This window comes from Aulostomus chinensis, chromosome 12, assembly GCF_037954235.1.
Source record: "Aulostomus chinensis isolate RoL2024-O1b breed Wild chromosome 12, RoL_Achi_v1.0, whole genome shotgun sequence".
NCBI lineage: Eukaryota > Metazoa > Chordata > Actinopteri > Syngnathiformes > Aulostomidae > Aulostomus > Aulostomus chinensis.
Genome location: NC_141331.1, coordinates 18,857,448 through 18,883,821, shown reverse-complemented (window position 1 = coordinate 18,883,821; position 26,374 = coordinate 18,857,448). Strand labels below are relative to the sequence as shown.

General features: G+C 41.8%; 2 protein-coding genes and 1 long non-coding RNA gene across 3 annotated transcripts; 1 reads left to right on the top strand and 2 right to left on the bottom strand.

Annotated features, from left to right (window-relative positions):
* Positions 1-1,340: 1,340 nt before the first annotated feature.
* On the bottom strand, positions 1,341-8,722 carry LOC147252380 (uncharacterized). The gene is made up of 3 exons (XR_015118752.1): positions 7,843-8,722; positions 5,811-5,933; positions 1,341-4,545 (listed from the first exon to the last, which is right to left on the bottom strand). It is a non-coding gene; the product is annotated as an uncharacterized LOC147252380 (long non-coding RNA).
* Positions 7,849-11,112, top strand: dlx1a (distal-less homeobox 1a). The gene is made up of 3 exons (XM_086220666.1): positions 7,849-8,468; positions 8,724-8,923; positions 9,333-11,112. Exons 1-3 carry the CDS (start codon positions 8,159-8,161, stop codon positions 9,582-9,584), a joined length of 762 nt encoding a protein of 253 aa, XP_086076792.1. The 5' UTR covers positions 7,849-8,158; the 3' UTR covers positions 9,585-11,112.
* A 3,373-nt stretch (positions 11,113-14,485) lies between these two features.
* On the bottom strand, positions 14,486-16,814 carry dlx2a (distal-less homeobox 2a). The gene is made up of 3 exons (XM_086220665.1): positions 16,363-16,814; positions 15,887-16,071; positions 14,486-15,780 (listed from the first exon to the last, which is right to left on the bottom strand). The coding sequence occupies exons 1-3, from the start codon at positions 16,679-16,681 to the stop codon at positions 15,454-15,456; spliced, it is 831 nt and encodes a 276-aa protein (XP_086076791.1). The 5' UTR covers positions 16,682-16,814; the 3' UTR covers positions 14,486-15,453.
* Positions 16,815-26,374: the final 9,560 nt, after the last annotated feature.

Sequence of the window (26,374 nt, the reverse complement as noted above, 5' to 3'; positions counted from 1 at the left end):
AATAGAAAAGAAAGAGCCCATAGTTTTGTCCCCCTCCTTCCATCCCTCCCTCTCTGGCAGCAGATTGATCTTCCTCTTCCTGCTGATTCTAACTGGGGTCTGTCATTATCTTACTCTGTCATTAGGGGCTCCATTGACAGCCTTGGTCTGTCTGTGTCACTCTATTGAGACAGCAACACTTTTCCCATGCAGTGTTCCCTACATTTACTAAAATCTCTGACAGCCTTGTCTTAGCTTTCTCCATAGATGGCTGAGCTTCAGGCTGCGGCGCTGCAGTGTAATTGAAAGCAGCGTCTATCTGTCCCCGGCTGGTAATATCAGCGAGGTACAGCTGTAGGTCAGATTGGTTTATAGCAGGCAAAATCAGACCACCTTTGTCTCCAGGTCAGCGTCTGTGCCACTTTATGACCTCAATGATTATTTGAATCATGAGTAATCAGGAGTTTTGGAGGGGGAAGTAAATTATTATTTGAAAAAAAAGGAGAATTTGGGGAAATGGCCTCGACTGAACTACGAATTTCGGTGTTAATCTGAGATTTTAAAGACTGAACCGGGCCAAATGTAGCAGAGTTTTATATCGAAATGATTCATTCTACAGCCAAACATCACAAATGTGCCACAGGGAGCATTCAAACACCTCAGTTCTTGAACCCTCAGCTGGAGCGTTCAGGGAAAATTACAACACAACACATGAAAAAAGACAATATTTAACAGGAGGACAGCCAAATGCTATTTTAGTCCATTTTAGGGGCTGTCCCCAAATATACTATGCAGAGGGAAGAAAAAAACAACAACAAATTTTCCTTTTAATTATATTTTTGCTTGATTTGAAAAAAAAAACAACAAAAAAAAACATCAGTCTCTGTCAAGGTTCAAGATATTTAATTATCATTTTTATTTCGCAAATGCAGTCATGTGAAGTTAGTTAGGTTGACGTAGAAAGACAGGAAATGGGAGAACGATACCACATAGATACATACGTTCAAGTTCAAAAAAAAAAAAAAACCCGAAACAAAGTAGCATGCAACACAACATATTTCACTATTTTTAAAAAATGCATTATCATCAGCAGTCTCACTATCACTGAATAAAGCTGCAAAAATACTGCAGAAGCTGCAATCATATTTAAACCTTAATATCTTCACGTAAATAACTTTTCCACAATTGCACCTTAGAAGAGAAAAAGGAAGTTGCAGCTCCCAAATGAAGTGTGATTACTGTTAGGTCAGATTATGTTGTTGACATTTATGTAAGAATAAAATAAATCCCTGATGAGAAAATCCCTAACCCCCCCCCCCCCAAAAAAAAAGGTCTGATACCCTCCCCCTTCACTACCCTGATCATTTGCATATGGTCCCATACCACATCCATCTGAATAAAGCTGTCACACAACTGCTGCACATGCCAGTTTGGATTCTGACCAAATAGTGGAAATCAGTATGAGAGCAGCAGATGAAAAACAAGCCTAAACGTCTTACATAACCTAATATGATGATATGATTATTGCTGTGTTGCATTCACTGCCCCTGGACTATTACTGGAGGGACTTGACAACTTGAAAACATTCCCAGAGGCTGTCAGGAAGTGCACAGTGGGGTGCGCTGAGATTGGTGGTTTGTGGGTATCTGTACACGGAAGCGAAGCTGAGTATAGGCTGGCGCTGGGAGCGAGCTGCTTCTCCGTGTTACAGGAGGCACAATCAGGTAGGACCAGGGGGTCTGCGACTGGCTCGGCCCGGTAACACACAAGGCTGCTCAATGGGACGGAAGTTATTGGGGGTTTGGGGTGAAACTGATGACATGGTGTGACAGAGACTCATCATTTGTGTGTGATTTGAGCTGCAAGGCTGTAATGTTGCTCGGCTTGTCTGTAAAGATTTTTTCCAGATTGCACTGCAGCCTGAGGGGTCAGCAGTGATGTGTGTATGTGTGTGTGTGTGTGTGTGGGGGGGGGGTGGTAGGTGTGTGTTTGTGGTTTCTGGTGGGAAAAGTTGTGAACTTAATGACTGCAACAAAAGGAAGAAGGAACAAGCTAGTATTTTAATATTTTCTCGTAAACCTTCGCTTTCATGCACACAAACATTTCTTACTAGAAGACCTGCCTCCACAGAGTTTAAGGCCTCACACAGCTTCTTTTTTTTTTCCCACAAGAAACATTTAATCTAAAACCAACAGTGAGAGGAATGCACATCTTGTCTGTCTCCCATCCAGATCAAATTGAAATTTTAAAGCATTTCTCCCCAGAACGGAGAGGCTGATAGACATGGCCATGTCATATTTACAGTATGAACACTCATAGTTTAATGCACTCCACAATACTGCCATCTCCAAGTTCCTCTGAACAAAACATGCTCTTCAACATAAAGGGAAGGCAAAGAGCAAAATTATTCCTCAAGCTTTCTATCAGGCTTCTGCATTCATGGCAAAGTCTAAAGGGCATGTCAGTCCTTCTGCCTCTGAAAGAGGTAATTATCCTTTTCCTGTCAGAGAGCAACAAATGATAGCCAAGTATGGGGGTGCATTTTCAGGAGCTGAAATTTGTCAAAGGGAAGGAGGTTTAATTTTGTGGCAGCTGCATTTCTACTTTTATCATTTTTTTCCCTTGTTCTTCAGTGGTCATTTGTTGCATTTTTTTTTTCTTGCACAGGGTTAGAGCTGTTTGTTTATGTCTGCCAGCATCTGAGGGTGTATTTATGTGCCCTGCATTAACATGCCTATTTATAGTCCTACACTTTCTTACAGTCATCTTTTTTTTTTTCTGTTGTGACCATTTCACCGATTATATATTGTCCAAGTAATTTCCCTTTCAGCATCTGTGTTTTTTACCTTTCAGAGAAAGCAGTGAATGGAGGGAAAATTATCACAATTACTCATATAATTGAGTCGTCTTTGTAGCAAGTGCGGCTTCAGTAGCCCTTTTTTCCATCAGCCAAAATGGTTTCATTATATGGGTTTTTCATATTCCCGACACAGGGCTCTGCTGAGGGTCTGGCGCGTGGATGAGATGCAGGATGAACAGAGCGAATCATTAAGGTCACAGTAGGAATAATTATCCCAGCTATGGAAAGAGCATGTACTGCCTTTTTTCTCCCCCGGCACAAATGCAATGTCCATGGCTTTTAGTCACAAAGAACTTTGTTACAAATGGAGCTTCCACCTTCTACTTACACAAAGAAGAGAGGGGGAGAGCAAGACTTGTATCAACATGACAATTTTCCATCATTAAGACTAATGACAGGCACAGACTGTGGGGATCAAGGGGAGCACCAAAAAAAAAAAAGAAAAAAAAAAGAGGCGCATTCAGGTGTTGGCTGAGTGCTGACCTCCTTCCTGTCTTTGTTGGAGACTTAACTCTTAACAAAAACTAAAAAGGAGTTTTAGACTAAAGGCACAGTGGCAGCTGAATGTCAAGCAGCCCAGTCCTCCAAGGGCAAATGACTTAATTAGCAAATTTACATGTTTTCCATTAGCAGGGAAATTAATTCAATAAGCCTTATGTATAAAGATGTTTAATCAATCCTTGTTTTAGTCTTGGTGAAATAATTCCTCCTCTTATTTTATATTGATTCTAATCCTCGGCTCACTTTGCGCTTTATTACATTTTTATCTGTTTAATTGATTAAGATCTTCATTTAACAGGTCGGATGCTGCAACGCGCAAGCTGGGAGTGACACTAGTTTCTTTTACAGTTAAGGCTGAATTAAGTGAAAGCTATGTTTTTCCAAGTCTTCCCTCCTCAGCCTTCACTCAGGTAATTGGTCATTTTGCAGCCAATTTCAGGCAGGTTGGATGCTTGCTGCCATGGCCTGACCCCTGCTGCTGCTGTAATGGGGACAGCATTTCTACCAGTTCACTGGAGGCTTTTCCACAACGTGACCCCTCAGCTTTCTGCCTGGAATATAAGAGGAGGAGAAAGACAGAAAGGGTCTCTCAAGATCAGCACTGACCAGCTTATTACATGTGTGTTAATTAGAGAAGAGCTGATATATCGGCCCATGACTGACGACCATCGGCCTACTGGTAAATAAGAGGGCATGCGCGGATGATAAATGTTTATCTGTTGGTGTTAAAGGTTGAATTTTTCCTCATTCAGATGGTTTGATAAAAGGGCAGGAGACTTTAAAATTAAAATGATATTTTATAATATGATTGCTTTGTTTTTTCCTGGCACAAAAAAAAGATTAAAAAAAAAAAGAAAAATAACAGCAACATTAAAAAAACAAAAACAAAAACAAAAAAACCTTCATCTGTATCGGCTAAATTATTTGCGGAACATATCGATATCGGCCCAAAATTGACAATCAGTGCATTCCTAGCGTTAATTGTAGCTTCAGACAAGCGTTAATTTAAACAAACAATCAGCTTCTGGCTTTGATAAGTCACAGATTTGCAAAGGTGGATGAAGAAAAATCAAAAACAACAAATAGTTTTTCAATTTAATTCTACATTCAGCAACTCTGTATTTCTGCCATCAGAAGGCCTCAACGCTCAAAGGAAGAAGCTGATGGTCCCCACACTGATGTGATGCAGCTGCCATCATCACCGCCTGCAGACGAAGAAAACGATTGTTATTTTCCTGCAAGACAAAAATGACCAAACTCAATATTATTTAATTGTTTTCATACTAAATTCCCCTCGAGCCTGTTCATGAATGGATTCGACTTTTTATTGTTTTCAGAGCACAATGTGCAGTTCAAACACAAACATCCCATCTTTTATTAAAAGAATAAAAAACGTTTTGATGTTTACTCTCAGTTAATTACAGTCCAAACAGAAACGTTGTCTTCAAATTATTGGATTACGAATTACAACAGACAAAAACTGCAATTAGACTTTTGGGACGTAATATTCAGTGACAAAATGGGATTAAATCTAATAATTTTGAAGGACAAGTGGGAAGGAAAAAATGTCTTGTATGAGGTAGTACTATCAATATTCGGAGGTTGCTGTTAAAAATAACACAAACCTAAATGCATGATAATATTATATGTTATCATGTGCTAAAATAAAGTTGTATCATCTCATCATCACACATAACAGCAGAAATGTATTTAACGCTTGAATTCTAGTGAGGCCAAATTGAAGCGTGTATGTTTCAATAGTTTAAAAGAAAACGTATTCGTTTAGAAAATAATGAGAACAATGGGGAAAAAAAACACTATTTATCCTAACCCTCCCAATAATGCAGTCAGTCAATCAATACAACAATTCCGTTCCTCAGACATTATTCGCTCATTTTTTGTTTACATATAACTCAGTAAACAAAATCAATTCACATTCTGACGCCACACTGAACATGAAAATAGACATTGAGTCAACTTAATTGTCGTGCATCTAGTTTGCGTTCAGTGACGCTTCAAATGGCACTGAGTTAAAAAAAAAGAGAGTAATTTGACTGGTTTGATGCACTTGACTAAACCTGGAAGTGACATTTGTAGTTAGAGAATATTATTTATAGTTTAGATTGTATGAGAAACTGAAGAATACGAGTGTGAGTGGTGTGTTTATGGGGAAAGCTCCAGGTGTCTGATGGCAGTAATGAATGTTCTAACATGCAGGGAGCTGCTGGGCCTCCGCTGCACCGCGGTCGGGATAATATTTGGTGGCTGTTAAAATGTGGGTTGGCATGGCAGTGGAGGAAGGGGGGGGGGGGGGGTTGGGGGGGTCCATCACTGGACTGAAATGAAGTCTGTGACATCTTTTACCCCTCGACTCCCCCCCTCCTCCTCCTCCCTGTCTCTCCACCTCTGCACTAACCCTCAGGTGAAGAGCAGCAGGTGTTAAAACACCCTCAGCCACAGAGCTACTTACTTCTAATGAGTCCTGCCTCCGCGGCGGCTCCAGCCACGCATGGAGGGCTTTATTTTTAGTGCGGCTAGTTAGAGCCTCGCAGCCGGCCTGGCTGCAGGAAGGACCCGCTGCTCTCCCGGGAGCCTGCACATTAGAAATAAAAGTCATATTATCACACGCCTGACTCATCTTGAGAGCATCAATCAAATTCATGTTGAAAGATTCTGCAAAACAATTCATTACATTTAGTTTGCCCGCAAAAGCCTCTTCAGACACCAAAAAAAAAAAAAAAAAGCTCCCAATTATCATTGATATTATTAGTGGCGGTATTATTCTACATTTTTGTGTAAATCCTTCCTCTGTTCTGTTAATGGCCTCGCTCACAGACGCGTTTCAGTTTGCAGATACTATAATCGTGGGAAAATAATGACAGTTATCAGTCGCACCCACCAAGTACCCATAAAAATCTGTCCTCTGTTCTGGAAGATGATAATTATTGGTTGTACTGCCATTATCATTGTCGTTGTTGATAGAAGGAATCTTGAAGCATTTTTCCCCAAAGTAATTCCAGAGAAATCGCCTCAAATTGGCCTATTTTAGGGAGGACAAGAGACCAGTTTTCGCTATATTTCCACAGAAATCTTTAAATTCAGGCAGCCTCCTGGAGCACTGTGGCACACGCGTCGTGATGTCAGTGCCGGCATGTTGATCACACATTTTGTAACTTGCTAGTCCTGTTTTGAGTTCAATTATGTAATTGCGCTGATAATCACAGCGACGGAATTTAACCGCCTTTAATTTGTTATTCAGGTGGTGGAGATGGAGGGAGCGCGGATGGAGCAGCCGGGCTGCGCTGCAGCTCCGCACAGACTCCGGAACCAGAGCACGAAGACCTGCTGATGGATACTTGCTTTTACTTCTTCTTCCACCACCTTCCCCCGAAGGCGTCCTGACCCCGGATGGCGCAGATTTATGATCTTCTTTTCCATCACATGATCTCTTGAGTAAGTCATGCTGATTTCAATTTCAACTTGACCTCCAAATGCAGCGTTTTCTTTCACTTATTAGGTGTAAATCCGTAGCTGAAGACCAAAAAAAAAAAAAAAATCTTGTTTAGTTGTTGTCAATTCAATTAAATAAAATGTCCGGGGATAATTATTCGTGTTAGGCTGTGGGAGGCTGGCCGCACCCACCCTCACTTATAGATTCATCAAAGGTGCCAGTGTTTACAGCCAAAATCGGTCGGGAAGCATTTAAATGTGATGTGAAAATAGGCCTACATGCACGGTAGTGGAATAAAATAAAGAACGATGCTTTGCCGGTTGAGAGATTTACATTACAGTCAATCGTAATCATTATTTATGCTCCTCTGTCTTGGCGATCAGGCCTACCTGAAGCCTGCCTGCTGCTGCCAGGTGGATCTCTGAGACCTCAGGCCACTGCAAGTGTTAAATACATGACTAATTACAGAGCCACTAATTGAACACCACTGTTATGCTAATAGATTTTTCTCCAGCCGGAAGCTTTAATCAAACATGGTCAGCAGACAGAGCAGCTTTAACGAGGCTCGGGAAAGAGTATTTAACTTTATTAAACGGATGTGTGACAATAAGACAGGCCTGATCCCACGATGTCATTTACAACCACAATATGAGATTTAATATCCTACAGGAGGGGATTCATTGGAGAAGGAGGACTGGATATCATGAAATTACACGCAATATTATCGGTATTTAACGTGTTATTATCTTCATATTAATACTACATCTGTAGATTCTGGTACAATAACGTTCCAACAAAAAGAATTGAACCAGATATCTTTTGTTCAAGGGAAACAACTGTTATTTTTTCTGATATTTATGGCTCTTAATGAATTGGAATAACATGAATATAAAAACAATTTGCTTTTGTCAAATGATTAAATGATGATAATCAAAAATGAAAAAAAACCAATAATCAGGCCCTTAAGACATAATAATAATAATAATAATAATAATAATAATAATAATAATAATAATAATAATAATAATAATCTTAGTGTGTCTGGGGGAACCTGAGGTTTTGTGGGTCTCCTTGCCTCGCTCAGGTTCTTCGGACCCAGCCCCAGCGTCGCCAATCGGCTTCCCTCTTGGAGAGAGTGGACCAATCAGCGACAGTCTTCGATGAATATTCATGAGTCCGAGATTCAAACCTTTGAGCGAGTTTGTCTTGGTCCACAGCATCATACCTAGGACTTTTCACAGGCACAAACTACATTTTCTTATGAATGGAAGGAGAAAAAATCCGTTCGGCTTAAATTGGGACCCATCCTTCACTGAGGCCATAGAGGGAAAACAACAAAAGCGAGACGAGGGGAGCCGCCAGAAGAGATGACAATGACTACAATTCCAGAAAGTCTTAATAGCCCTGCCTCAGGAAAAACCGTTTTCATGGAGTTTGGACCCCCGAGTCAACAAATGTCGCCTTCCTCCATGTCTCACGGACACTATCCCATGCACTGTTTACATTCTGCAGGCCATACCCAGCACGAGAGCTACAGTCCAGCCTCATCCTTCCCCAGATCCCTGGCTTATCCATACGTCAACTCGGTCGGCAGCCATTCCGCTAGTCCCTATCTCAGCACTGTCCAGACGTACCAAAACAGCTCGGCGCTCACGCAGACTCGGCTAGAGGATGCAGGTAACTGTGCTGCACCAGCAGCATCTTTGGATCTTAAATATTGACATTGTGCGTTGCTCTGCTGCATACAACCCTCGCTGCATGGAAAAGGTGACCCAGATGTTGGCTTGGTAATTATTTATTGCGTAACGCTATAAACAATGTTTGCAATTAAGGGTAATTATAGCGAAAGTACAGCCTGTAAAACTTGGAGTCCTCATTGCTGCGCAGCACGGTGGGCTACTCCTCATTTTCTCCCCTTTTTCTATCTCGCAGCGCCAGAAGCAGCGAAAAACACGGTGGTGGAAGGCGGAGAGGTTCGCTTCAACGGGAAAGGGAAGAAGATCAGGAAACCGAGGACTATCTATTCCAGTTTACAGCTTCAAGCTCTGAACAGGAGGTTTCAGCAAACGCAATATTTGGCGTTACCAGAGAGAGCAGAGCTGGCAGCATCGCTGGGTCTCACCCAGACGCAGGCGAGTAAATAGCTTCACTCTGCAGCACCGTGAAGACCGTCCACACCTTTAGACGTTACTCCCTATTCCACCACATTTGATTGTTATGGTTTTTTATTATTATTATTATTATTATTATTATTATTATTATTATTATTATTATTATTATTATTATTATCATCATCTCTTAGTCTGGACACCAAAGCAAGCAGGCACTTTGTTCCATCAGTAGATATGATCTTATCAACCCTATCTGAATTTACAAAGGATTTTACCTCGTTCTTCTGTAACAATCAAGGTCTAAATCTCCTGTATTTCCCTGTCTCACGTACTTTCCGCGTGCGTAAACCGTGCGTAATTCTGCCGGAGCAGGAGAGGTTTTACTTGACTTTCAAGTGTTCTAACTCAGATCTTATCCTTTTGTCTCCAGGTGAAGATCTGGTTTCAGAATAAGCGTTCCAAGTTCAAGAAACTGATGAAGCAAGGCGGTGGCACTATTGACACCAACGCTTTGGCCACTGGCCGTGGACTTTCCAGCGGTTCTCCCTCGGTGGCACCTGTCTGGAGCTCGCCGGCCACCGTTAAGACGTCAGTAGGGACAACGGGGTCCTACATCCCCAGCTACACCTCATGGTACCCCAGCGCACACCAAGAGTCTATGCAACAGTCGCAGCTCATGTGAACAGAGACCTCAGCCGTCGATACTGCCGCGGCCCGTGGATCATGACGGTGGAGGAGGGGGCCCTGCAGCCGCTCGGCGCGGCCGGGCACTCATGATGCACAACACCGAACCCCTGCTCCCGCATGCCGCCAACTGACAAGGTGGCGTCCTCAAACCAAGTGAAGTAAGCAGCGAAGAAGAAGAAGAGGAAGACGGGGGAGCTGAGAGACTGGAAAGGGCAAGATGTCTGTGCACGTCTGCGAGAATCGTAGACAAACGGATCCTTTTGTTTTTTTGGCTGCTGTTGATCACTTTTACGTCTATTTTTTTTTAAATCATATTTTGTTGTTGAGCTGTAGGCTACATGTTTGTAAGAAAAGGCCAAAAAAACATCATTCATTAACAGAAGGTCAAGGAGGCCACATGGGTGAACCAGATAACTCCATCGGGCCACATTCAGAGCATTTTTGTGCAAAGCCTCCAATTGTTGTTTGTTATTTAATTTAAATTATTCAGACTAGTTTGTTCTGTTGAGGTCAGTCTGTGTTCCTTTTGTAAGTGTTCAAGCAAATGCTTTAATGGCGTGCCCCGATGTTATGTGAAAGTGTAAAAGGCCTGACGATTTGCTGCTTCAGAAAAAAAAATATATATATATCCGGAGGGCAAGCAGCTCATTTGTCACTGTATTTTGTGCATAAACTTTTCAGATTTGTTTTGTGCTGTATACTGGATACGCTGTGAAACAGGGTTTTCTGTATTCGTCGAGATGTGTTTAGTCATCATAGAAAAAAAAATATTTAGTTTTGTATTGATCACCTTAATTTATTTATCAGTTTTATGTACATATTGTGCAAATTTTCGAAAGCAGTAAAATATTGATTTAAATTATGTCGAGAAAAGCTGTGTGACTCTCCTCTGCAGCCTGCGACGGCACGAAAAAGAGAAAGCAGGTTGAAAGCTGACACAAAGCAGGGTGGTGTTATTGTAACAGCGGACACCCCGGGAGTGTGTGTGCGTGTGTGTGTGTGTGTGCGTGCGTGCACGTGTGTAAGTGTGTGTTCTAGAACTGCAAAAGGCTTGTCGTTTGGGTTTATGTCGGTGTTTATGGCCCACATGCTTTGGTGCTCCTGGTGCTGATCACCGACAAGATGTTGTCAAACCGCTGCAGCGAACTTGAAACCTCAAAAAAAAATCAGCTACATTTAAGACTTTAAATGGAAAATTAAAAAAAAAAAAAAAAGAATGAAATCAGAATAAGAGTGAATGGGCTGGCAGATGAATCATTTAGCATCATTGTGATTTAACCGTCACCTTGCGGGAGATCTGGATTAACTCAACAACATCTCCTTTCTTTTCTTAAACATAATCTTCTATGATTCTTCTCTAAATCCCTCCTTTTCTCTTCTTTGAATGGGAAAGATCAATCGTTTGTGTGCTAAGTGAATAATTGCGCAAGAGGGAGGCAGGTGCTGCAAAAAGATGGAGATCAGTGAAAGTGAAAGTTCAAAGCCTTCTTTTTTTGGAGGGGGGGGGCGGGGGTGTCATACGTTTTTGCACCCAATTTTTTTCCCAATTGATTATGTCATAAGAAAAATCATATTAATTAATTTCGTACCAGATTTTTACACACACACACACACGCACGCACGCACATCACATTTTAGGTTGGGTGCTTGCTTTGTCATGTGTCATGATAAGATAATTTTTGTAACTGCACTCGACACAGACGACAAGATCACATAGAAGTTAATTGATGGAATAAATAGAAAAGAGTTTGTAAACAACCTTTTAATAACTTGTGCCTTAAGGAATAAACAAATAAATACAATAGAAAAATAAATGCACTCTCCTTCACCTCCGTAAGTATAGAGAATATACTTTTTTGTATTTTTAAGGACGTGACGTCTTTTTTGCGCGGTACCCTTGCAGCGACGTTCCTGGCGGATGTATTCCTACTGTAAATTTACAACAACAATATTAGTAACGATCAGAATAAGAATGTCAAATGTTCTTACCATCAGAGAAACCAAAAAGTGTGTCACTGTTCCCTTCTCCTTTGTCATGTTAAATTCATAGCATATAAACGACTCCTGTGTGAACAATGGGACTATATTTCGATACCATTAAGGAAGAGTAGGAATTGTGCTGCTGAGCGAACATAAATCTGCTACCCTCCAGTCCTAGAAAGGCGCAGCTGCACATCCAAGAGGGTCAGCGTTATTTCGCTGTATTCTCCCCTTGATTATACGAGCTGAGCCCATCAAACCAGACATAATTACAGTAATTTCGCTCTTATTTATTCTAATGCCGTTTCCCATCTCTGAGGTAATTATGAGCATTTTTTTTCCTCACGCGGAGGATCTTTCGGCGTTGACAAAAGAGATAGTGCTCTGAAAGAAATTTGCTGTTGCAAAAGACGAAGAGAAAAATAGCGGAATAGGTGAGCTGCCATGTCGTCAGTGGGTGTGTGTGTGTGTGTGTGTGTGTGTGTGTGTGTGTGCGCGCGCGCGCGCTCGTGTGTGTGTGCGTGTGGCTGGCAAATTGCTTGCAGGTGTAGCTGCATCACGGAGATGTCAATGCGAGGAGGCTTCAAAATGAGCACAATGTAAGAGTAATGAGGACGAAATTAAAGAGCGTGTGTGTGCGCGCGCGTGCGTGTGTTTGTGTGTCTTTCTAACACCTATGCTTTATCTACTTCCTTCCAGCTACAGGAGAGAATACAGGCAAACTCACAATCAGTTACGATTTTTATAAACCAGAATACAGCCGGTTTACTGAGAAGAATAAATACGGCTGATCAATTATAAGCTCCAGGTTATAGTCGGCCCCCTCCCACGTGCATTCAGTCATCAATACGCTGATTGAAACTGCAAGAAATAAACGGACCCACCTTGGAGCTGGAAAAGCCAAGCACTCGGTTTTTGGGAAATCAGCATGGAGGCAGATGAGCAGTAGTATCCTGCAGCGCGCGCACACACTCACACATTCACACTCACTCGCTCCTCTCGCTCTCTCTGTCTGTCTCTCTCTCACACACACACGCGCGCGCGCGCGCACACACACGCTAGGAACGCTTAAATCCTGCAAAATGTGTCCCATGTGTTGTGCTTGCAGCAGAGTTCAGAATATGACTGAAAATGTCCGCTTTATTCCCTCTCTTTATAGCTGATGGAGAAGAAAAAATGTAGATTATTAGCATAAATGTTTACTCCTCATTACGCTGATGACATTGTGCACTCGAGGTCTTGGTAATCTTTGGGGGAAATTATGAGTTGTTATTTTTTTTTTTATCTAAAGCAGAAGCAGTAGTTACCATGCAATTCAGGCTAATTCTGCGTGGGCTCCACACGGATATAATTATCGTAGAGTCAAGATGTTGGGCTAAAAACTATGCATTGATATTCCCATTTATTATGTACATAGCCAACTTTGACAATGCTGATGCAGGAGATAGCGGGAAATTGTCTTGAGTAAAAATTACCGCCCCCCCCCCCCAACCTCCCATATTAGGACATCTAAAATTGCGTGGAATTATATAGCCTTGTAATTGCAGGCTTTCACGTTTGAAAGCCAGAAATGCTCAAAAAACGGAGCAAATGTGGATGAAATTACAGATGAGGGTATGAATTAGGATGTGGCATTTACGAGCTGCAAGTGCTAAATAAATAGATAAATAAATAAATAAATAAATAAATAGATAAATGAATAAATAAATAAATAAATGAACTCAAATCCGCGGATGAAGAAAAAAAAATTACCGAGTTGCGTTTTTCTATTTTTGTTCATAGAACATAAACGAGCTTTCTCAAATTCTATTTGAACCGAATACTAGAGAATACTGCGGTATTCCAGGCCTCTTCTGATACTCACACAAAGGTCACTGAGGACTGGCGCATGGCTGGGATTCGCCCTGTCAGCCTCCATCAAGCTTATGTGCGAAGAGAAGGGAAGGAATGCAGCGATGCCACTCAGAGTGATGTGATGGTTTTATTTATTGATCATAATAAATGACTCAAAATTATACGCCGGGGATTTTTTTTTTTAATTTTTAAACAGGTTTATTTGACTGTTTTAAATGTCGTTTTTGGCCGCGTGCCTGTGTTTTCCCATGCAGCTACAACCCCCGCATGAGCCGCATACTGTAAAAAATGTAGGTCAACCTGCTTGTCTGCAGAGATCAGAGGCTTCACTTGTGAGAAATGTTTCCATGATGTTGTAGCTCCGGGCTGTCTTAGTCCTGGCTCCTCTCTCCCTCTCTGGTTAGGCTGCCTTCATAAAACGTCTGGAAAGCGACTCTCTGACTCCACACAGTCTGGGGAGCTGCTGCCCGCTCGTACCCACCCTCATCTTCCTCCCTCTCGCATGCCAAGGCCTGTTGTTGTTGTTGTGCCGCTTCCATCTTCAGCTCAGGCTGCGCCCTCGGTCCATGCGGCTCCACCGCTCATGTGATACAGCAGGCGGAAACAAAGAGCTACAACCCCCTCGGAGAAGCCGGGAGTTCTCTGAAGGTTCAACATTGTTTTGCAACATAAACAACGTCATTGGTCAAATAATTCTCTTTAATCAGCGTAGCTAATGTGAAAGTATCATTTTGTTAGCAGCCACGTGTGTGTGTGTGTGTGTGTGTGTGTGTGTGTGTGTGTGTGTGTGTGGTATTTTTCCAACATGTTTTAAACCAACACAACCAAATATGAAATCCGAATTCGAACAAAGCACCTTCACGCCCATAAAAAGCTCCTCAGCAGACTCACAGTACATTTAATGAAGTGTTGGGGAAACAAACTGCTGAAAATTCGCAGTGTGTCCAAAAATAAGAACTCAGATTTAGCTCGGCTGGAGACAGTTGATACGCGGTAGACGGTCTGACTATCTTAAAGAGAGCAAAACTGTATTAAATATAAAACCGTGTTACAGATTTGAGTAAAACGTGGAATATAAACACGTCAACATGCAATGTGATTCATATCCAGCATGTTCACACAAGACATTGTACTCGAAGTGAATCCAATCATTTTAAAGAACAAACTGTGACTATAAATACTGTATACCCTGTGTTCACTTCCAGCACAAGATGCAGAAAAACGAATTCTTCAAAATATGAAAACGCTTATTGTAACAGCCTGCAAGTGCATGTAGATTATTTGTGTTTCTACAGGTCTTAACTGTAAAATAACCAACTGACATTCCACATGGAAAGAAGAGGGATGCGTGCATGTGCACAGAAAACATTTTTATTTAAATAACGCCAGGCCATATATGGAACACTGCTAAAATAAATAAGACAAAAATACAATTAAGTGTGATACAAGTGAAACAGAGGGCGGGACAATCAGTAGCTCGCGGTGGTTAATGGATTTTGCACCAATAGCCTTAAAATAAAATAAAAAATAGTCAAAACATGATATCAAATAGCTGCGGTAAAATATTTACAACCCCCCCCCCCCAAAAAAAAATGTATTCAAACCAGCAATGATGACGTGATGATGAGTGAATAAAAGGTAAACGCGGTTTCATCGCACAACAGAATGAGGTCATATTGAAAAAGGCACGATAACAGTTGACTTGTGCTACATCTGCGACAGGCGCTGTCCTGTGTTTGATTTTGCAGGAATTGGCAAAAAATTGACGTCCATGTAAAAACAGACCGTGATTGCTTTGGGTAACAGTGGTTCATTCATCCCTCCACATAAACAAAATAAATAAATACAAAAATAACTGTAGAAATCTGTGTCTACTACAAGGTCCGTGAACCTGTCCGGCTCCGTCAACTTCCTAGATGCGTAAAGTTCGCACAAGAGGTCTGTAAAATAAAGTTATTGGTATTTGTTTTTCAATCACCAGCATTGTCCGATTTAACCCGATGTTTTTTGTTTGTTTGTTGTTTTAAATTTCAGAAAATCGTTCCAGCGCTTATGGCGGAGTTGTGGTGATGCTGCACCAGAGGCGGCTGCAGATGCGTGCTAGAGTTCGTGGTGGAGTACCAGGAGTAGTTTGCCAGGAACGACGAAGGCGCGCTGGTGTTGGGGGGGCTGCTGCTGCTGCTCTGAGGTAAACTGGAGGTGTTCATTCTCTGAGTCTGTGGAAAATCCCAGGCGGTGTTCGGTGGGGACGCGCAGGGGGGAGATTCACTGGTCCCGACGTGCTGCTCTGGGGGGATTTCACCACTTTTCCACAACTTCTTGAACTTGGAGCGGCGGTTTTGGAACCAAATTTTGACCTGAAGAGAACAACATGGATTAGACGATATTTTTCCGACTCACATCCTCAGTTGACTCCTCAGAAGCTTAGTAGACACGAAGCGGATGTTTGGAGTGTGTACCCACCTGGGTTTGCGTCAGGCCCAGCGAGGCTGCCAGCTCGGCCCGCTCTGGTAGCGCCAGATACTGCGTCTTCTGAAACCTCCGCTGAAGTGCAGCCAGTTGGAAGCTGGAATAAATGGTCCGAGGTTTCCTGACCTTCTTTGGTTTTCCGTTGACCATCCGGATTTCTGGCTCGCTCTCTTCTTTCTCTGAATGAACATTGCAATTTTACGCATGAAAGATCATGAAAGTGCACCACCGTCTCATGCGTGTGTCCTCCTAACTAATTACAGTTAATTACCATCTATGTGTATGATTGATATAATTATTAATTCACATTTGCTGCAGCTTCTCTCTCTCCAAATAAATCAATTCAACAGGGTCCATTCGTGATTGCGCCATGTGGAAGCCAAGTATGTGTCCTCATTTCTAGTTGGATAATCATCGCGTCAGTTGCGTGGTTCGTCTTTCACCAGCTTTATCAAACAGAGATTCCTCACCTGTGTCTGCTGGAGGAGGAGACGAGTTTTGGCCATAGGAGCTGTATGCGCCATAAGATGAGTTGAAGCCCAGGTCGTAGGACTTTGCGTTATATTGCGCAGCGCTCGTGGCGCTGCCGTGGTACTGGAACGAGCCGAGCTGGCCGAACGGAGATCCAGCGCAATGTCCCGGCTGCTGGCTGTTGTAATAGTTGCTGTCCGTCGCCGTGGACACCGGCAGCGTCGGTGACTCCTGCGATTTGTGCAAGCTGTGGTAGTTGCTTGAGGTAATTTGGTTCGAGTGCATATCAGTATTTAAGTTCTCAAAAACGCCCGTCATCTTTGAGTCGGAGCAGCACACTTCTACAAATGCAAAACTGCAAGCTGGAATCTTCTGGTGTCACCTTGTCCTGGATCAGATCGCATCCCTGTGTAAACCGAGTCTAGATCAGCAGAGGGTGTGTCCTTCTCCCAGCGGCCTGTGATTATCTGCTCGGGTTGGCGGTGGGAGCGTATTTATGAGAGAGTGAGGGCGACGGACTCTGAAGCGACCAATGACGGGAGGCTAGAGGGCTGACTACACCCCACTGCGTCCTCCTTCCATTATGTGTTCAGGTCTGCACATCAAGCATCTCAAAAGGCGCAGACAAGGATCAAATCCGAGGCCCTCACTGGTTTCCCTGTCTCCCTGGAGTTAAGCAAACTGAGAAATGTATCTATTTACGCAATCAACTCCGGATAAAAAGCACTCTACATGGATTTTATATACAGGAATGCGGATTAAATATCATGCAGAGAATTCAGCAGAGGTTTGGTAGATTTCTAAATTCATTTTATAGTGTTTGGATTTGAATGTACAAAAAAATCATGAAAATGTACATCAATCATCAATCAATAAACCTACCCAAAAGAGCCAGAGACGCAAATCCCTGATGCATAACTCAAACCCTGTCGACACTGCAGCCGTTGAGTGATGCAGAGAAAAGCTCTACCGCCCCCAGCTGTCAGAAACCTGACCTGCAGGTATTTTGAAGTTCATTTTTAACTGCTTTAGGTTTACAAAAGGAGGGAATAAGAACTCCCCTAGAGAGTTTCAGCTGTTCTTCTGTTTTTACAGAGTGTTGTTCTAAATATTAAACTTATATTTGTGAGTGTGGTCAGTTAATTGGGCGTTTCTCGCCACAAGATGGCAGCAAATTTCCTTTAACTAACAGTTTTTGAGGCATAGTCCTCAATCTGGATGATTTGGAACCACCAGAACTTCACATGGCAATGTAATGGATACATATACCTCAGGATTCAGTAGCTATAGAGTTTCAACTCTAAAAACGGGGAGGCCTTGATTTTAATGGGGGTGTAAAATGGCAGGCATTATAACACCACACTGCAAACTCAAAACATCCATCCATCCATTTTCTTCCGCTCATCCTGTTAATAAAATGATAAAGCAGTAAAATGGGGGATGTATTTTTTGTGATATTTAGTCCTTATCATGTCTTAGTGTGTTTATGTGTACATGCAAACCATTTGCATTTAAATGATTTGTCAATATTATTTACACAACTGTTCAAATGAAATAATGTGACATTGATTGGTAACATGTTTAAGTCTGTGTGGTATAGTCAAAGAATCTGTGTGCCTCATCTGAGTTCTGAAGTGTAAATATCACAATACTTAAAGGTGCAATGAAGCTCATTTACACCTCCAGGTCAGTAGGTGTCGCTCTCACACTTGCTGCACGAATCTACTCTATTGGTTACCAGGTTTACCCAAATAACCACATACGGTCAGAATTGGAGTAGTGGTAATAAGACAGATATTCAATGTTTTGATCTTGTCATGATAGATTTGGTGATTATGTGACACATTCACAATAACAGCATGAACCTGTCAGAGGTCAAAGTTGTTAACTTGTGCATTGCTGTTGTTAGTTAGCAAATGTTAGCTTACCTGTCCAGCAGAAAAGAAATGCTGAACCAATATCAACCCTCGTCTTGCTCCTTTATCAGTCAACACTATTTGAGACGGATAACAGCATGAAGTCTCATGTTGCTACATAAGACTGCTTATGTGCCTTATTTGCTACAGTAGACTAACAAACCCTCCTGTGTCAGTAGCCTCTGAACTTCTGTCCACCAGGGCCTGCAAAGAATTTGCCTTCTTCTTCACTGACAAAATCCCAAAAATTAGACAAGCAGTCAGTGCCTCCATATCAGGTTCAGGATATGTGTTGTCCTTGTGTCCACTTAAGATTAATTCAAGTGATATGACGCAATTTTATCCCATCAACCATAAAAACCTGGAGGACATTATACAAAATTTGAATTCCTCCTCCTGCTGCCTCGATGTTCTGCCAACAGGCTTTTTCAAAACTGTTTCTAACTGCATGGCCTCAAATCTTCTACATATTGTAAACACGTCTCTTCTGTCAGGTGTCTTTCCACAGGCCCTGCAAACTGCAGTCATCAAACCACTTTTAAAAAAGAACAATCAAGACACCTCAGTAATGAACAATTATAGGCCCATATCAAACCTTCTGTTTTTAAGTAAAATCATTGAAAAAGCTGTTTTTCAATGGCTAAACAACTTCTTGGCACTAAACAACTGTTTTGACATCTTCCAGTCAGGATTTCAACCACACCACAGCACTGAGACTGCTCTTGTTAAGGCTTTCAATGACATCCACGTAAACACAGACTGTGGCAGAATTTCCGTCTTTGTATTACTGGATCTCAGCGCAGCATTTGACACTGTCGACCACAACATACTACTAGACCGTCTGGAAAATTGGGACTTTATGGATCAATACTAAACTGGTTAGAATCTTACTTAAAAGACAGGGACTCCTTTGTTTCTATAGGTAATTACACATCTCAGCGGACAAAAATGACATGTGGAGTTCCCCAAGGCTCCATTCTGGGGCTTCTTCTGTTCAACATATACATGCTCTCGCTAGCTCGGATTATGGAAAACAACAAAATATCTTACCATAATTATGCAGACGACACACAAATTTACACAACCATATCACCAGGGCGGCAGCATGGTGGTGCAGTGGTTAGCACTATCGCCTCACAGCAAGAAGATTCCGGGTTCGGGGTTGGGCACAGGATCTTTCTGTGTGGAGTCTGCATGTTCTCCCTGTTCCTGCGTGGGTTCTCTCTGGTACTCCGGCTTCCTCCCACAGTCCAAAGACATCAAGAGGGGACGAGGCTGATTGATACTCTAAATTGACCGTAGATGTGTCTCCTCTCACCTGAAACCCGCTGGGATAGGCTCTTGTCCATGCATTTATCTTTAGTAGACTAAACTTGTGTAATAGTGTCTTCACAGGTCTCCCTAAAAAATCCATCAGACAGCTCCAGCTGATTCAGAACGCTGCTGCTCGAGTCCTAACTAAGACCAAGACAGTGGATCATATCACTCCAGTTCTCAGATCCTCACACTGGCTTCCTGTCTGTTAAAGAATTGGCTTTAAAATACTGCTGTTGGTTTATAAAGCACTGAATGGTTTAGGGCCTAAACACATTTCTGATCTGCTGCTACGTTATGAACCATCTAGACCTCTCAGCTCATCTGGGACAGGTTTGCTTTCTGATCAATATCTCACACTGCATTGTAACTTGTAATCTCCTGTTTCATCTCCTATTTTTGCTCATTTTTATTTCCAAATTTAGCCCTTTTAATTGTTGTGTTTCTCTATGTTGATTTTATTGCTTCTACACTCTGTATGTTTTCTTGTTTGTTGTAAAACACTTTGAATGCCTTGCTGTTGAATTGTGCTATACAAATAAACCTGCCTTGCCTTGCTTTATGTTTCTCATCCATTTCTCTGGTCAATCCAACACCTGGTAACTCCGGTTGGTGACGACAGATGAAATGTGATAACAACGTGTTTATGCTACTGGCGTAGAGATCCTAATGATTAATGGAATTTAAATATTAATCACACTAATCATTAAACCGCTGCTTAAGAAGCCTACTCTGGACCCTGAGGTTTTAGCCAACCATAGATCGATATCTAACCTCCCCTTTCTCTTTAAAATCCTGGTAAAAGCAGTTGCTAATCAGCTGTGTGACCTCCTACATTACGATAGTTTATTTGAGGATTTTCGCTCTGGTTTCAGAGCCCATCACAGCTCAGAGACGGCACTGGTAAAAATTACGAACGACCTTTTAATTTCATCAGATAATGGCTTTGTGTCTGTACTCGTCCTGTTAGACCTCAGTGCTGCCTTTGACACAACCATCCATCAAATCCTGACAGAGACTTGAACACGCAATTGGCATCAAGGGAACAGCGTTAAACTGGTTTAAATTACATTCATCAGGTCGATTTCAGTTTGTACACGTTAATGATAAATCATCTATGCAAAAAAAAAAAAGTTAAACACGGTGTTCCCCAAGGTTCAGCGCTTGGGTCGATACTCTTCACTTTATATATGCTTCTTTTAGGTCATATTATTCAGAAACACTCCACAAATTTCCGTTGTTACGCAGATGATACTCAGTTATATTTATCAATAAAGCCGTATGAAGGCCAACAGTTATCTAAACTACAAGCATGGATTGCAGACATAAAGGCCTGGATGAAACATATTGAAACATCAAACATTAGGAGAACAATGAAAGAGATTCTTACATGAAACATATATAATATAATAACATGACCCTCCCTCCTACAAATGTGTTCGGTGACAAACTTGTCTAAGTCTTCATTCTCTGAAAAAAAAAAAAAGTTGTTCCAGCTTAGCTTCTGTCTATATGACACCAAGCATTTTAGGAGTCCGGTGCAGAGAAATAAGAGACGTCACATCCACAGCAAAAAGTACACAACAAATGAGGAACCCTTTCAAACGCCAAACAGGTGTAAATATGTGCATCAGTTTCTGGGAAACGCACCATTTTTTTGCTGCGAAGCTTCGGGATGAGGACCTCATTATAGTCTTGTGTATTTATGGTAATTATTCAAGATCATTCTTTCTAGGTTGCACTGCATTTCTTAGAACCTCTTACTCTAGAACATCTCTTATGACCAAATACACATTACTACTAATTGTGTAGAATTTAACTAAATATTCTAAATTAACTTAAAAATCTATACAATGGGACATGATATACATCAGTCTCTTTGATACCTTTGTCAGTGACTGGGTCTGCCAAACAATGAATGAGTGTGAATAATGATTATAATGTTAATCTGAATTTTTTTTTTAAATTCTGCAGCCAGCAACACTTATCTAATTAGTTGTGGCATAAATTTTATTGAGTGTTTGAAAATCAAAATGTGCCAGCACTTTTAAATAAAAGTAGAATCTAGAGAGAGAACAGAGAGCAGTTTTTGTGCTTCGTTCTGGAAATACTCATCATAACAACACAGCCTATAATTGGTGCACAAGCTTTTTCCTTGGTGGGCCAAGACTCCATCTAAATGATGGGTTTTGTGCCAAGAGCAAACACATATTGTGTTGTTAAAAGGCCTTTTTGTTACCGGACCACTGTTTTGGCTCCTGATTCATTTTTTTCCTCACTTTATTTGTGCCAAACTGAAGTACAAAAAGCGTCAAGCTGTCATCAAATCAATAATGAAAAAGTGGTTATTAGGAGCACAAAAGCAAATGACATAAACAGTAATTTACAGTACTCATTTACAGTCTAAATCTATTCTATATTTTGTTGTTAGGCCTGTATTCATTCATTTATTTGTGTCTTTAGTTGTTTATTTAAACCATCTGGCTGGCCAAATGTAAGCATATGTTGGGCTAAATTGGGCCCCTGGTCGCCACTACCAGCTTTCCTTCCTGGCTTTGGCTGTAGTGTCTTTCAGCCTGTAAATTCCTCATATTTGTTGAAAACAGATAGACTGTTCTTCTTGATTGACATATGCAGCTCTTTATTAATATGCAATTTATTTTATATACATTTTATAAATTATTTTATTTTTCCGCATGTGTCAAGTCAACTTGGCCCCAATTTGGCCCCAGCGCCAGCTTCATATTGGGCACCATGACCTTTAACCTATTGTTACAATATTACACGGATTTAACCATTGTGACAGCTAAAGCAACTTTGGTTACTTTACTTATTAACACAAAAGACATCCATTTTATTTATCAATCCACTTTATTTGTGTGTGTGTGTGTGTGTGTGTGTGTGTGTGTGTGTGTGTGTGTGTGTGTGTTAGTATGTAATCCCATAACAATTAAGTTAAGCTTGTCAGTTGAGTCATGAAAAAACCTCTTATTTTTTCTTTTCACTGTGCAGCGCCAAAAAATAAAAGCAGGTGTGTTAATCGCTTTTAAAGTGCCCCCTGGAAACACTTAAGTTATTTCTTGATGGAACTTGCAACATCTCCTTGACAGGTTGTGTTGTGTAAGGTTACAATGGTTTCTAACCTCTGCCTCATTTGTAAAATATATGAACAAGGGGCGATTATTCAATTTGTCGTCATCCTCCACTTATCTCCTCCCACACCTGAATTATTGCCTCGGCGACCATCATGGACACACACTGCTTAGCCTGCCTGTACCGGTCGGCTACCTCTGGAGACCCACAGGCCAGCCATACCTTGCAAGGCTCCTTCTTCAGCCTGACGGCTCCCCTCACCTCTGGTGTCTACCAGCGGGTTCGGGGAATCCTGCTGTGACCGGCCCCAGCAGCCTTACGGCCACGGCTCACAACAGCCACATCGACAATGGCAGGGCGGAACATGGTCCATTCGGACTCAATGTCCCCCACTGCCCCCAGGATGCAGTCAAAGCTCTGCCAGAGGTGGGAGTTGAAGATCATCCTGACAAGTTCTTCCACCAGGTATTCCTAGAAAACCCTCACTACTCGTTTGGGCCTACCAGGTCTGAGCGCTGCCTTCCCCTGCCATCTGATCCAACTCACCACCAGGTGGTGATCAGTTGACAGCTCAGCTCCTCTCTTCACCCGAGTGTCCAGAACATGCGACAGATGATACGACTATAAAATCGATCATAGACCTACGACCTAGGATATCTTGGTGCCATGTGCACCAATGGACATCCTTATGTTCGAACATGGTGTTAGTTATGGACAAATAACTGCACACCACTTGGGTTCAGGTCGGGCCTGCCGTTCCTCCCAATCACGCCCTTCCAGGTCACGCTGTCATTGCTCACATGAGCGTTGAAGTTCCCCATTAGGACAATGGAGTCCCCAGTCAGGGCACCATCCAGTACCCTTCCCAGGGACTCCAAAAAGGGTGGGTAGTCTGAACTGCTGTTCGGTGCATAAGCGCAGTCAGAGAGTCTGGGGGCTATCAAAAAGTCCACCCCGGCCCTTCGCCTCTCAACTGGGGCAACTCCAGCGAAAGAGAGTCTAACTCCTCTCAAGGACTTGGATTCCGTACCTGGGGCTATGTGTCGAGGTGAGGCCGACTATATCTTGCTGGTAAGGCTCAACCTCTTTCACCAGCTCCAGTTCCTTCCCCGCCAGAGAGGTGACGTACCTGCCTCGCTCCACCAGAAGATCCAGTTCCACCAGGAGCCACTGATCCTCTTCTGGAAGGTCTGTGACTTCAACAAGAAACTCCTGTTATTCAATACATAATATAATATTAAATATAACAGCTGTTTGTGTGTTTTATGGATCAGTTTTCTTTATTTTGAAACATTCACTAAAACAACAATTAGAATATGAAGCAAAATTGTTGGGAATTTTACAGATATTCTATTTGTGAAGCTTCAGAATTAAAATCAGAAATTCTTACATCCTGTGGGGAAACCTGGCTCATGCCCGGGAAAGGAAACCTAAAGCAAGTGAGAGATGTCTCGGCAATTAAGTAAGTGAAATATTGAACAGATATACTCTTTTATAGACACAGTAGTGTGGCACCTATTTTCAATATCAATAAGTATTGCAGCATGAAAGTACTAGCACCGGTGGCACTCATGAAATAATATCATCGCATTTGAATTATAAAATGCAGCATCCTCAAATTCCCACAATGCACCAGGACAGTGTCCTTTTTTTTAGGCACTTTTTGGAGCTGTTTGTAACACAGGCTTTTTGTTATCAAGCCGGTTCACCACGGCGTTGTCACTTCAATTCTCAGGCGGGAGAAAGAAGCTCCAAAACTGCAGACAGAGTTGGACTTGCATGACATCAGGGTGGTTAACCCTTTAATGTCAGTCTGGGAAAGCTTTATGCTGTTGCAACTCTCACCATCATTCACTCTGATCTATTTCAGAGCATGATGAGATTCTCTGTGGCGAGACCCCCAGTTCCAGTCTAGGCAGCTTTCTGTCTGCCACCATTGTTTTCCTGAAAAGCACCTCTCCCACCGTGGGCCAATGAGGCTGCGTGTCACTGCTCGTTAGTGGACAACAGTCTCTGTATTCATGAACCAGGGCCCGAATGAGCAAGATATCTACACCCAGAATCACATAGTGGCTGAAAAGCACCAGTTATCATGATTAATTACTTTCATAGCAGACAATGGATGTCATACAAGCAATTATCTGGTCTGTTCAGGATGCTTCTCATCAAAGGATCTAATGCGGTTGTTTGAGAACAGGGACAACTGTATTACACTGTTCAGGGCGAGAAAACACTAATTATGTTTTATTTCCATATGAATTCCTGGGCTTACCTTCAGAAGTCCTCTGTATTATTTGCATTATTTCTCTGAAACTGAAATTTGGATTCTTCATGCCATGTAATCTCGGTCATGTTATGTTTGCTAATAGCTGCTCAAAGATCTCCAATGGAAAATATTCAGTTGAGAAGAGCTGCACAATGACAGAAATACAAAGGCAGTTCCTCTGGAAAATGCACAAGTCATCAACTTTTTAGATCCAGAGAGGATTTCACAACATCCTCACAGTTCATAGTTGTATCAGGATGTGCCAGAAAAAGCACAGAGTGAGAGGGAATTAATGGCTTGACAGTTCTTATTCTATCTTTTCATCCAGCCATGATAGTAATCATCTTACTGCGTCAAGTCTTCTGATTTCATACCGTTCATCATGTCCTCTTTATCGATCACACTGTCAGTGTTTCCTCCTCGGCTAGAACAGCTACAGAGTAGCTTCCTGATGTTTAGTGACATGAAAATTATGCCAGAAGACAGGACGCAGATGCGGGAGCTTTTAGTCTGCACGCCCACCTCCCATTAGAGCCCGCGCCTCTCCCGACCCTACCAGTACACCATTAGATTTTAATTTTGTAGTCAACGCCTTCTTTTCCTGTTCACTGTCTCATTTTTGTTGACTCTGATTGTAAAAAAAATGGACGCAATAGAAGCATTATCAAAACTAAGTTCAATTCATATCAAAATGTCCATCATTATTCAACATTCAATGTTCCTAAAGAAGTCTGAAACATCTCTCCTTTTGAATTCAGTAAACTTAACATTTTGAGGCCAAAAATGTAACTTCTTCCAACAATTTGATTAATTTGTGGCCACAAGATTTAATTTGTTGCCGCAGCTGTGTTCCTTTGCGGTCACAATACATAACTTTTACATTTTGTGGCCACAAATTAATCAAAATATGGAAGCAACTTCCATTTTGTTGTCATAAAATCATTCTTCTCACTCTCTAACTACTCTTCTGCTACTACTCACCCAACTAGAGAATTTTCACCTTCATACTGATGATAACATCTGCAAATCAGAAAGAAGTATCTATCAGCCTATGTTGCAGTTGTTGGTAGTAATCATTATTCAGCAGCAACACAAGCGTCTGCATCCCCCGACAGTAGAGAGGTTAGGAAGAGAAAAAAAAAGTGTATTGCTGATATTGACTTCATGTCTTGTGGAATCAAAGTGCAGAAAACAGGAAGTCATTGCGAAAGCGGACCACATTGGCATTCAGAGGATATTGAGCATCTGCTGTCTGGTTTTGTGTGCGAAGAAAAGCAGGTCATTGACAAACCATTAACAAACCAAGAGCTGAGATGTAAGAAGTGGTTGGGTGGCTCCATGGAGGAAGTCATAGACATGGTGAGGTGGTGGAAGAAGGTAGTACTCAATACTATAACCCTTCTTCTTGTTACTCTCTCCCCA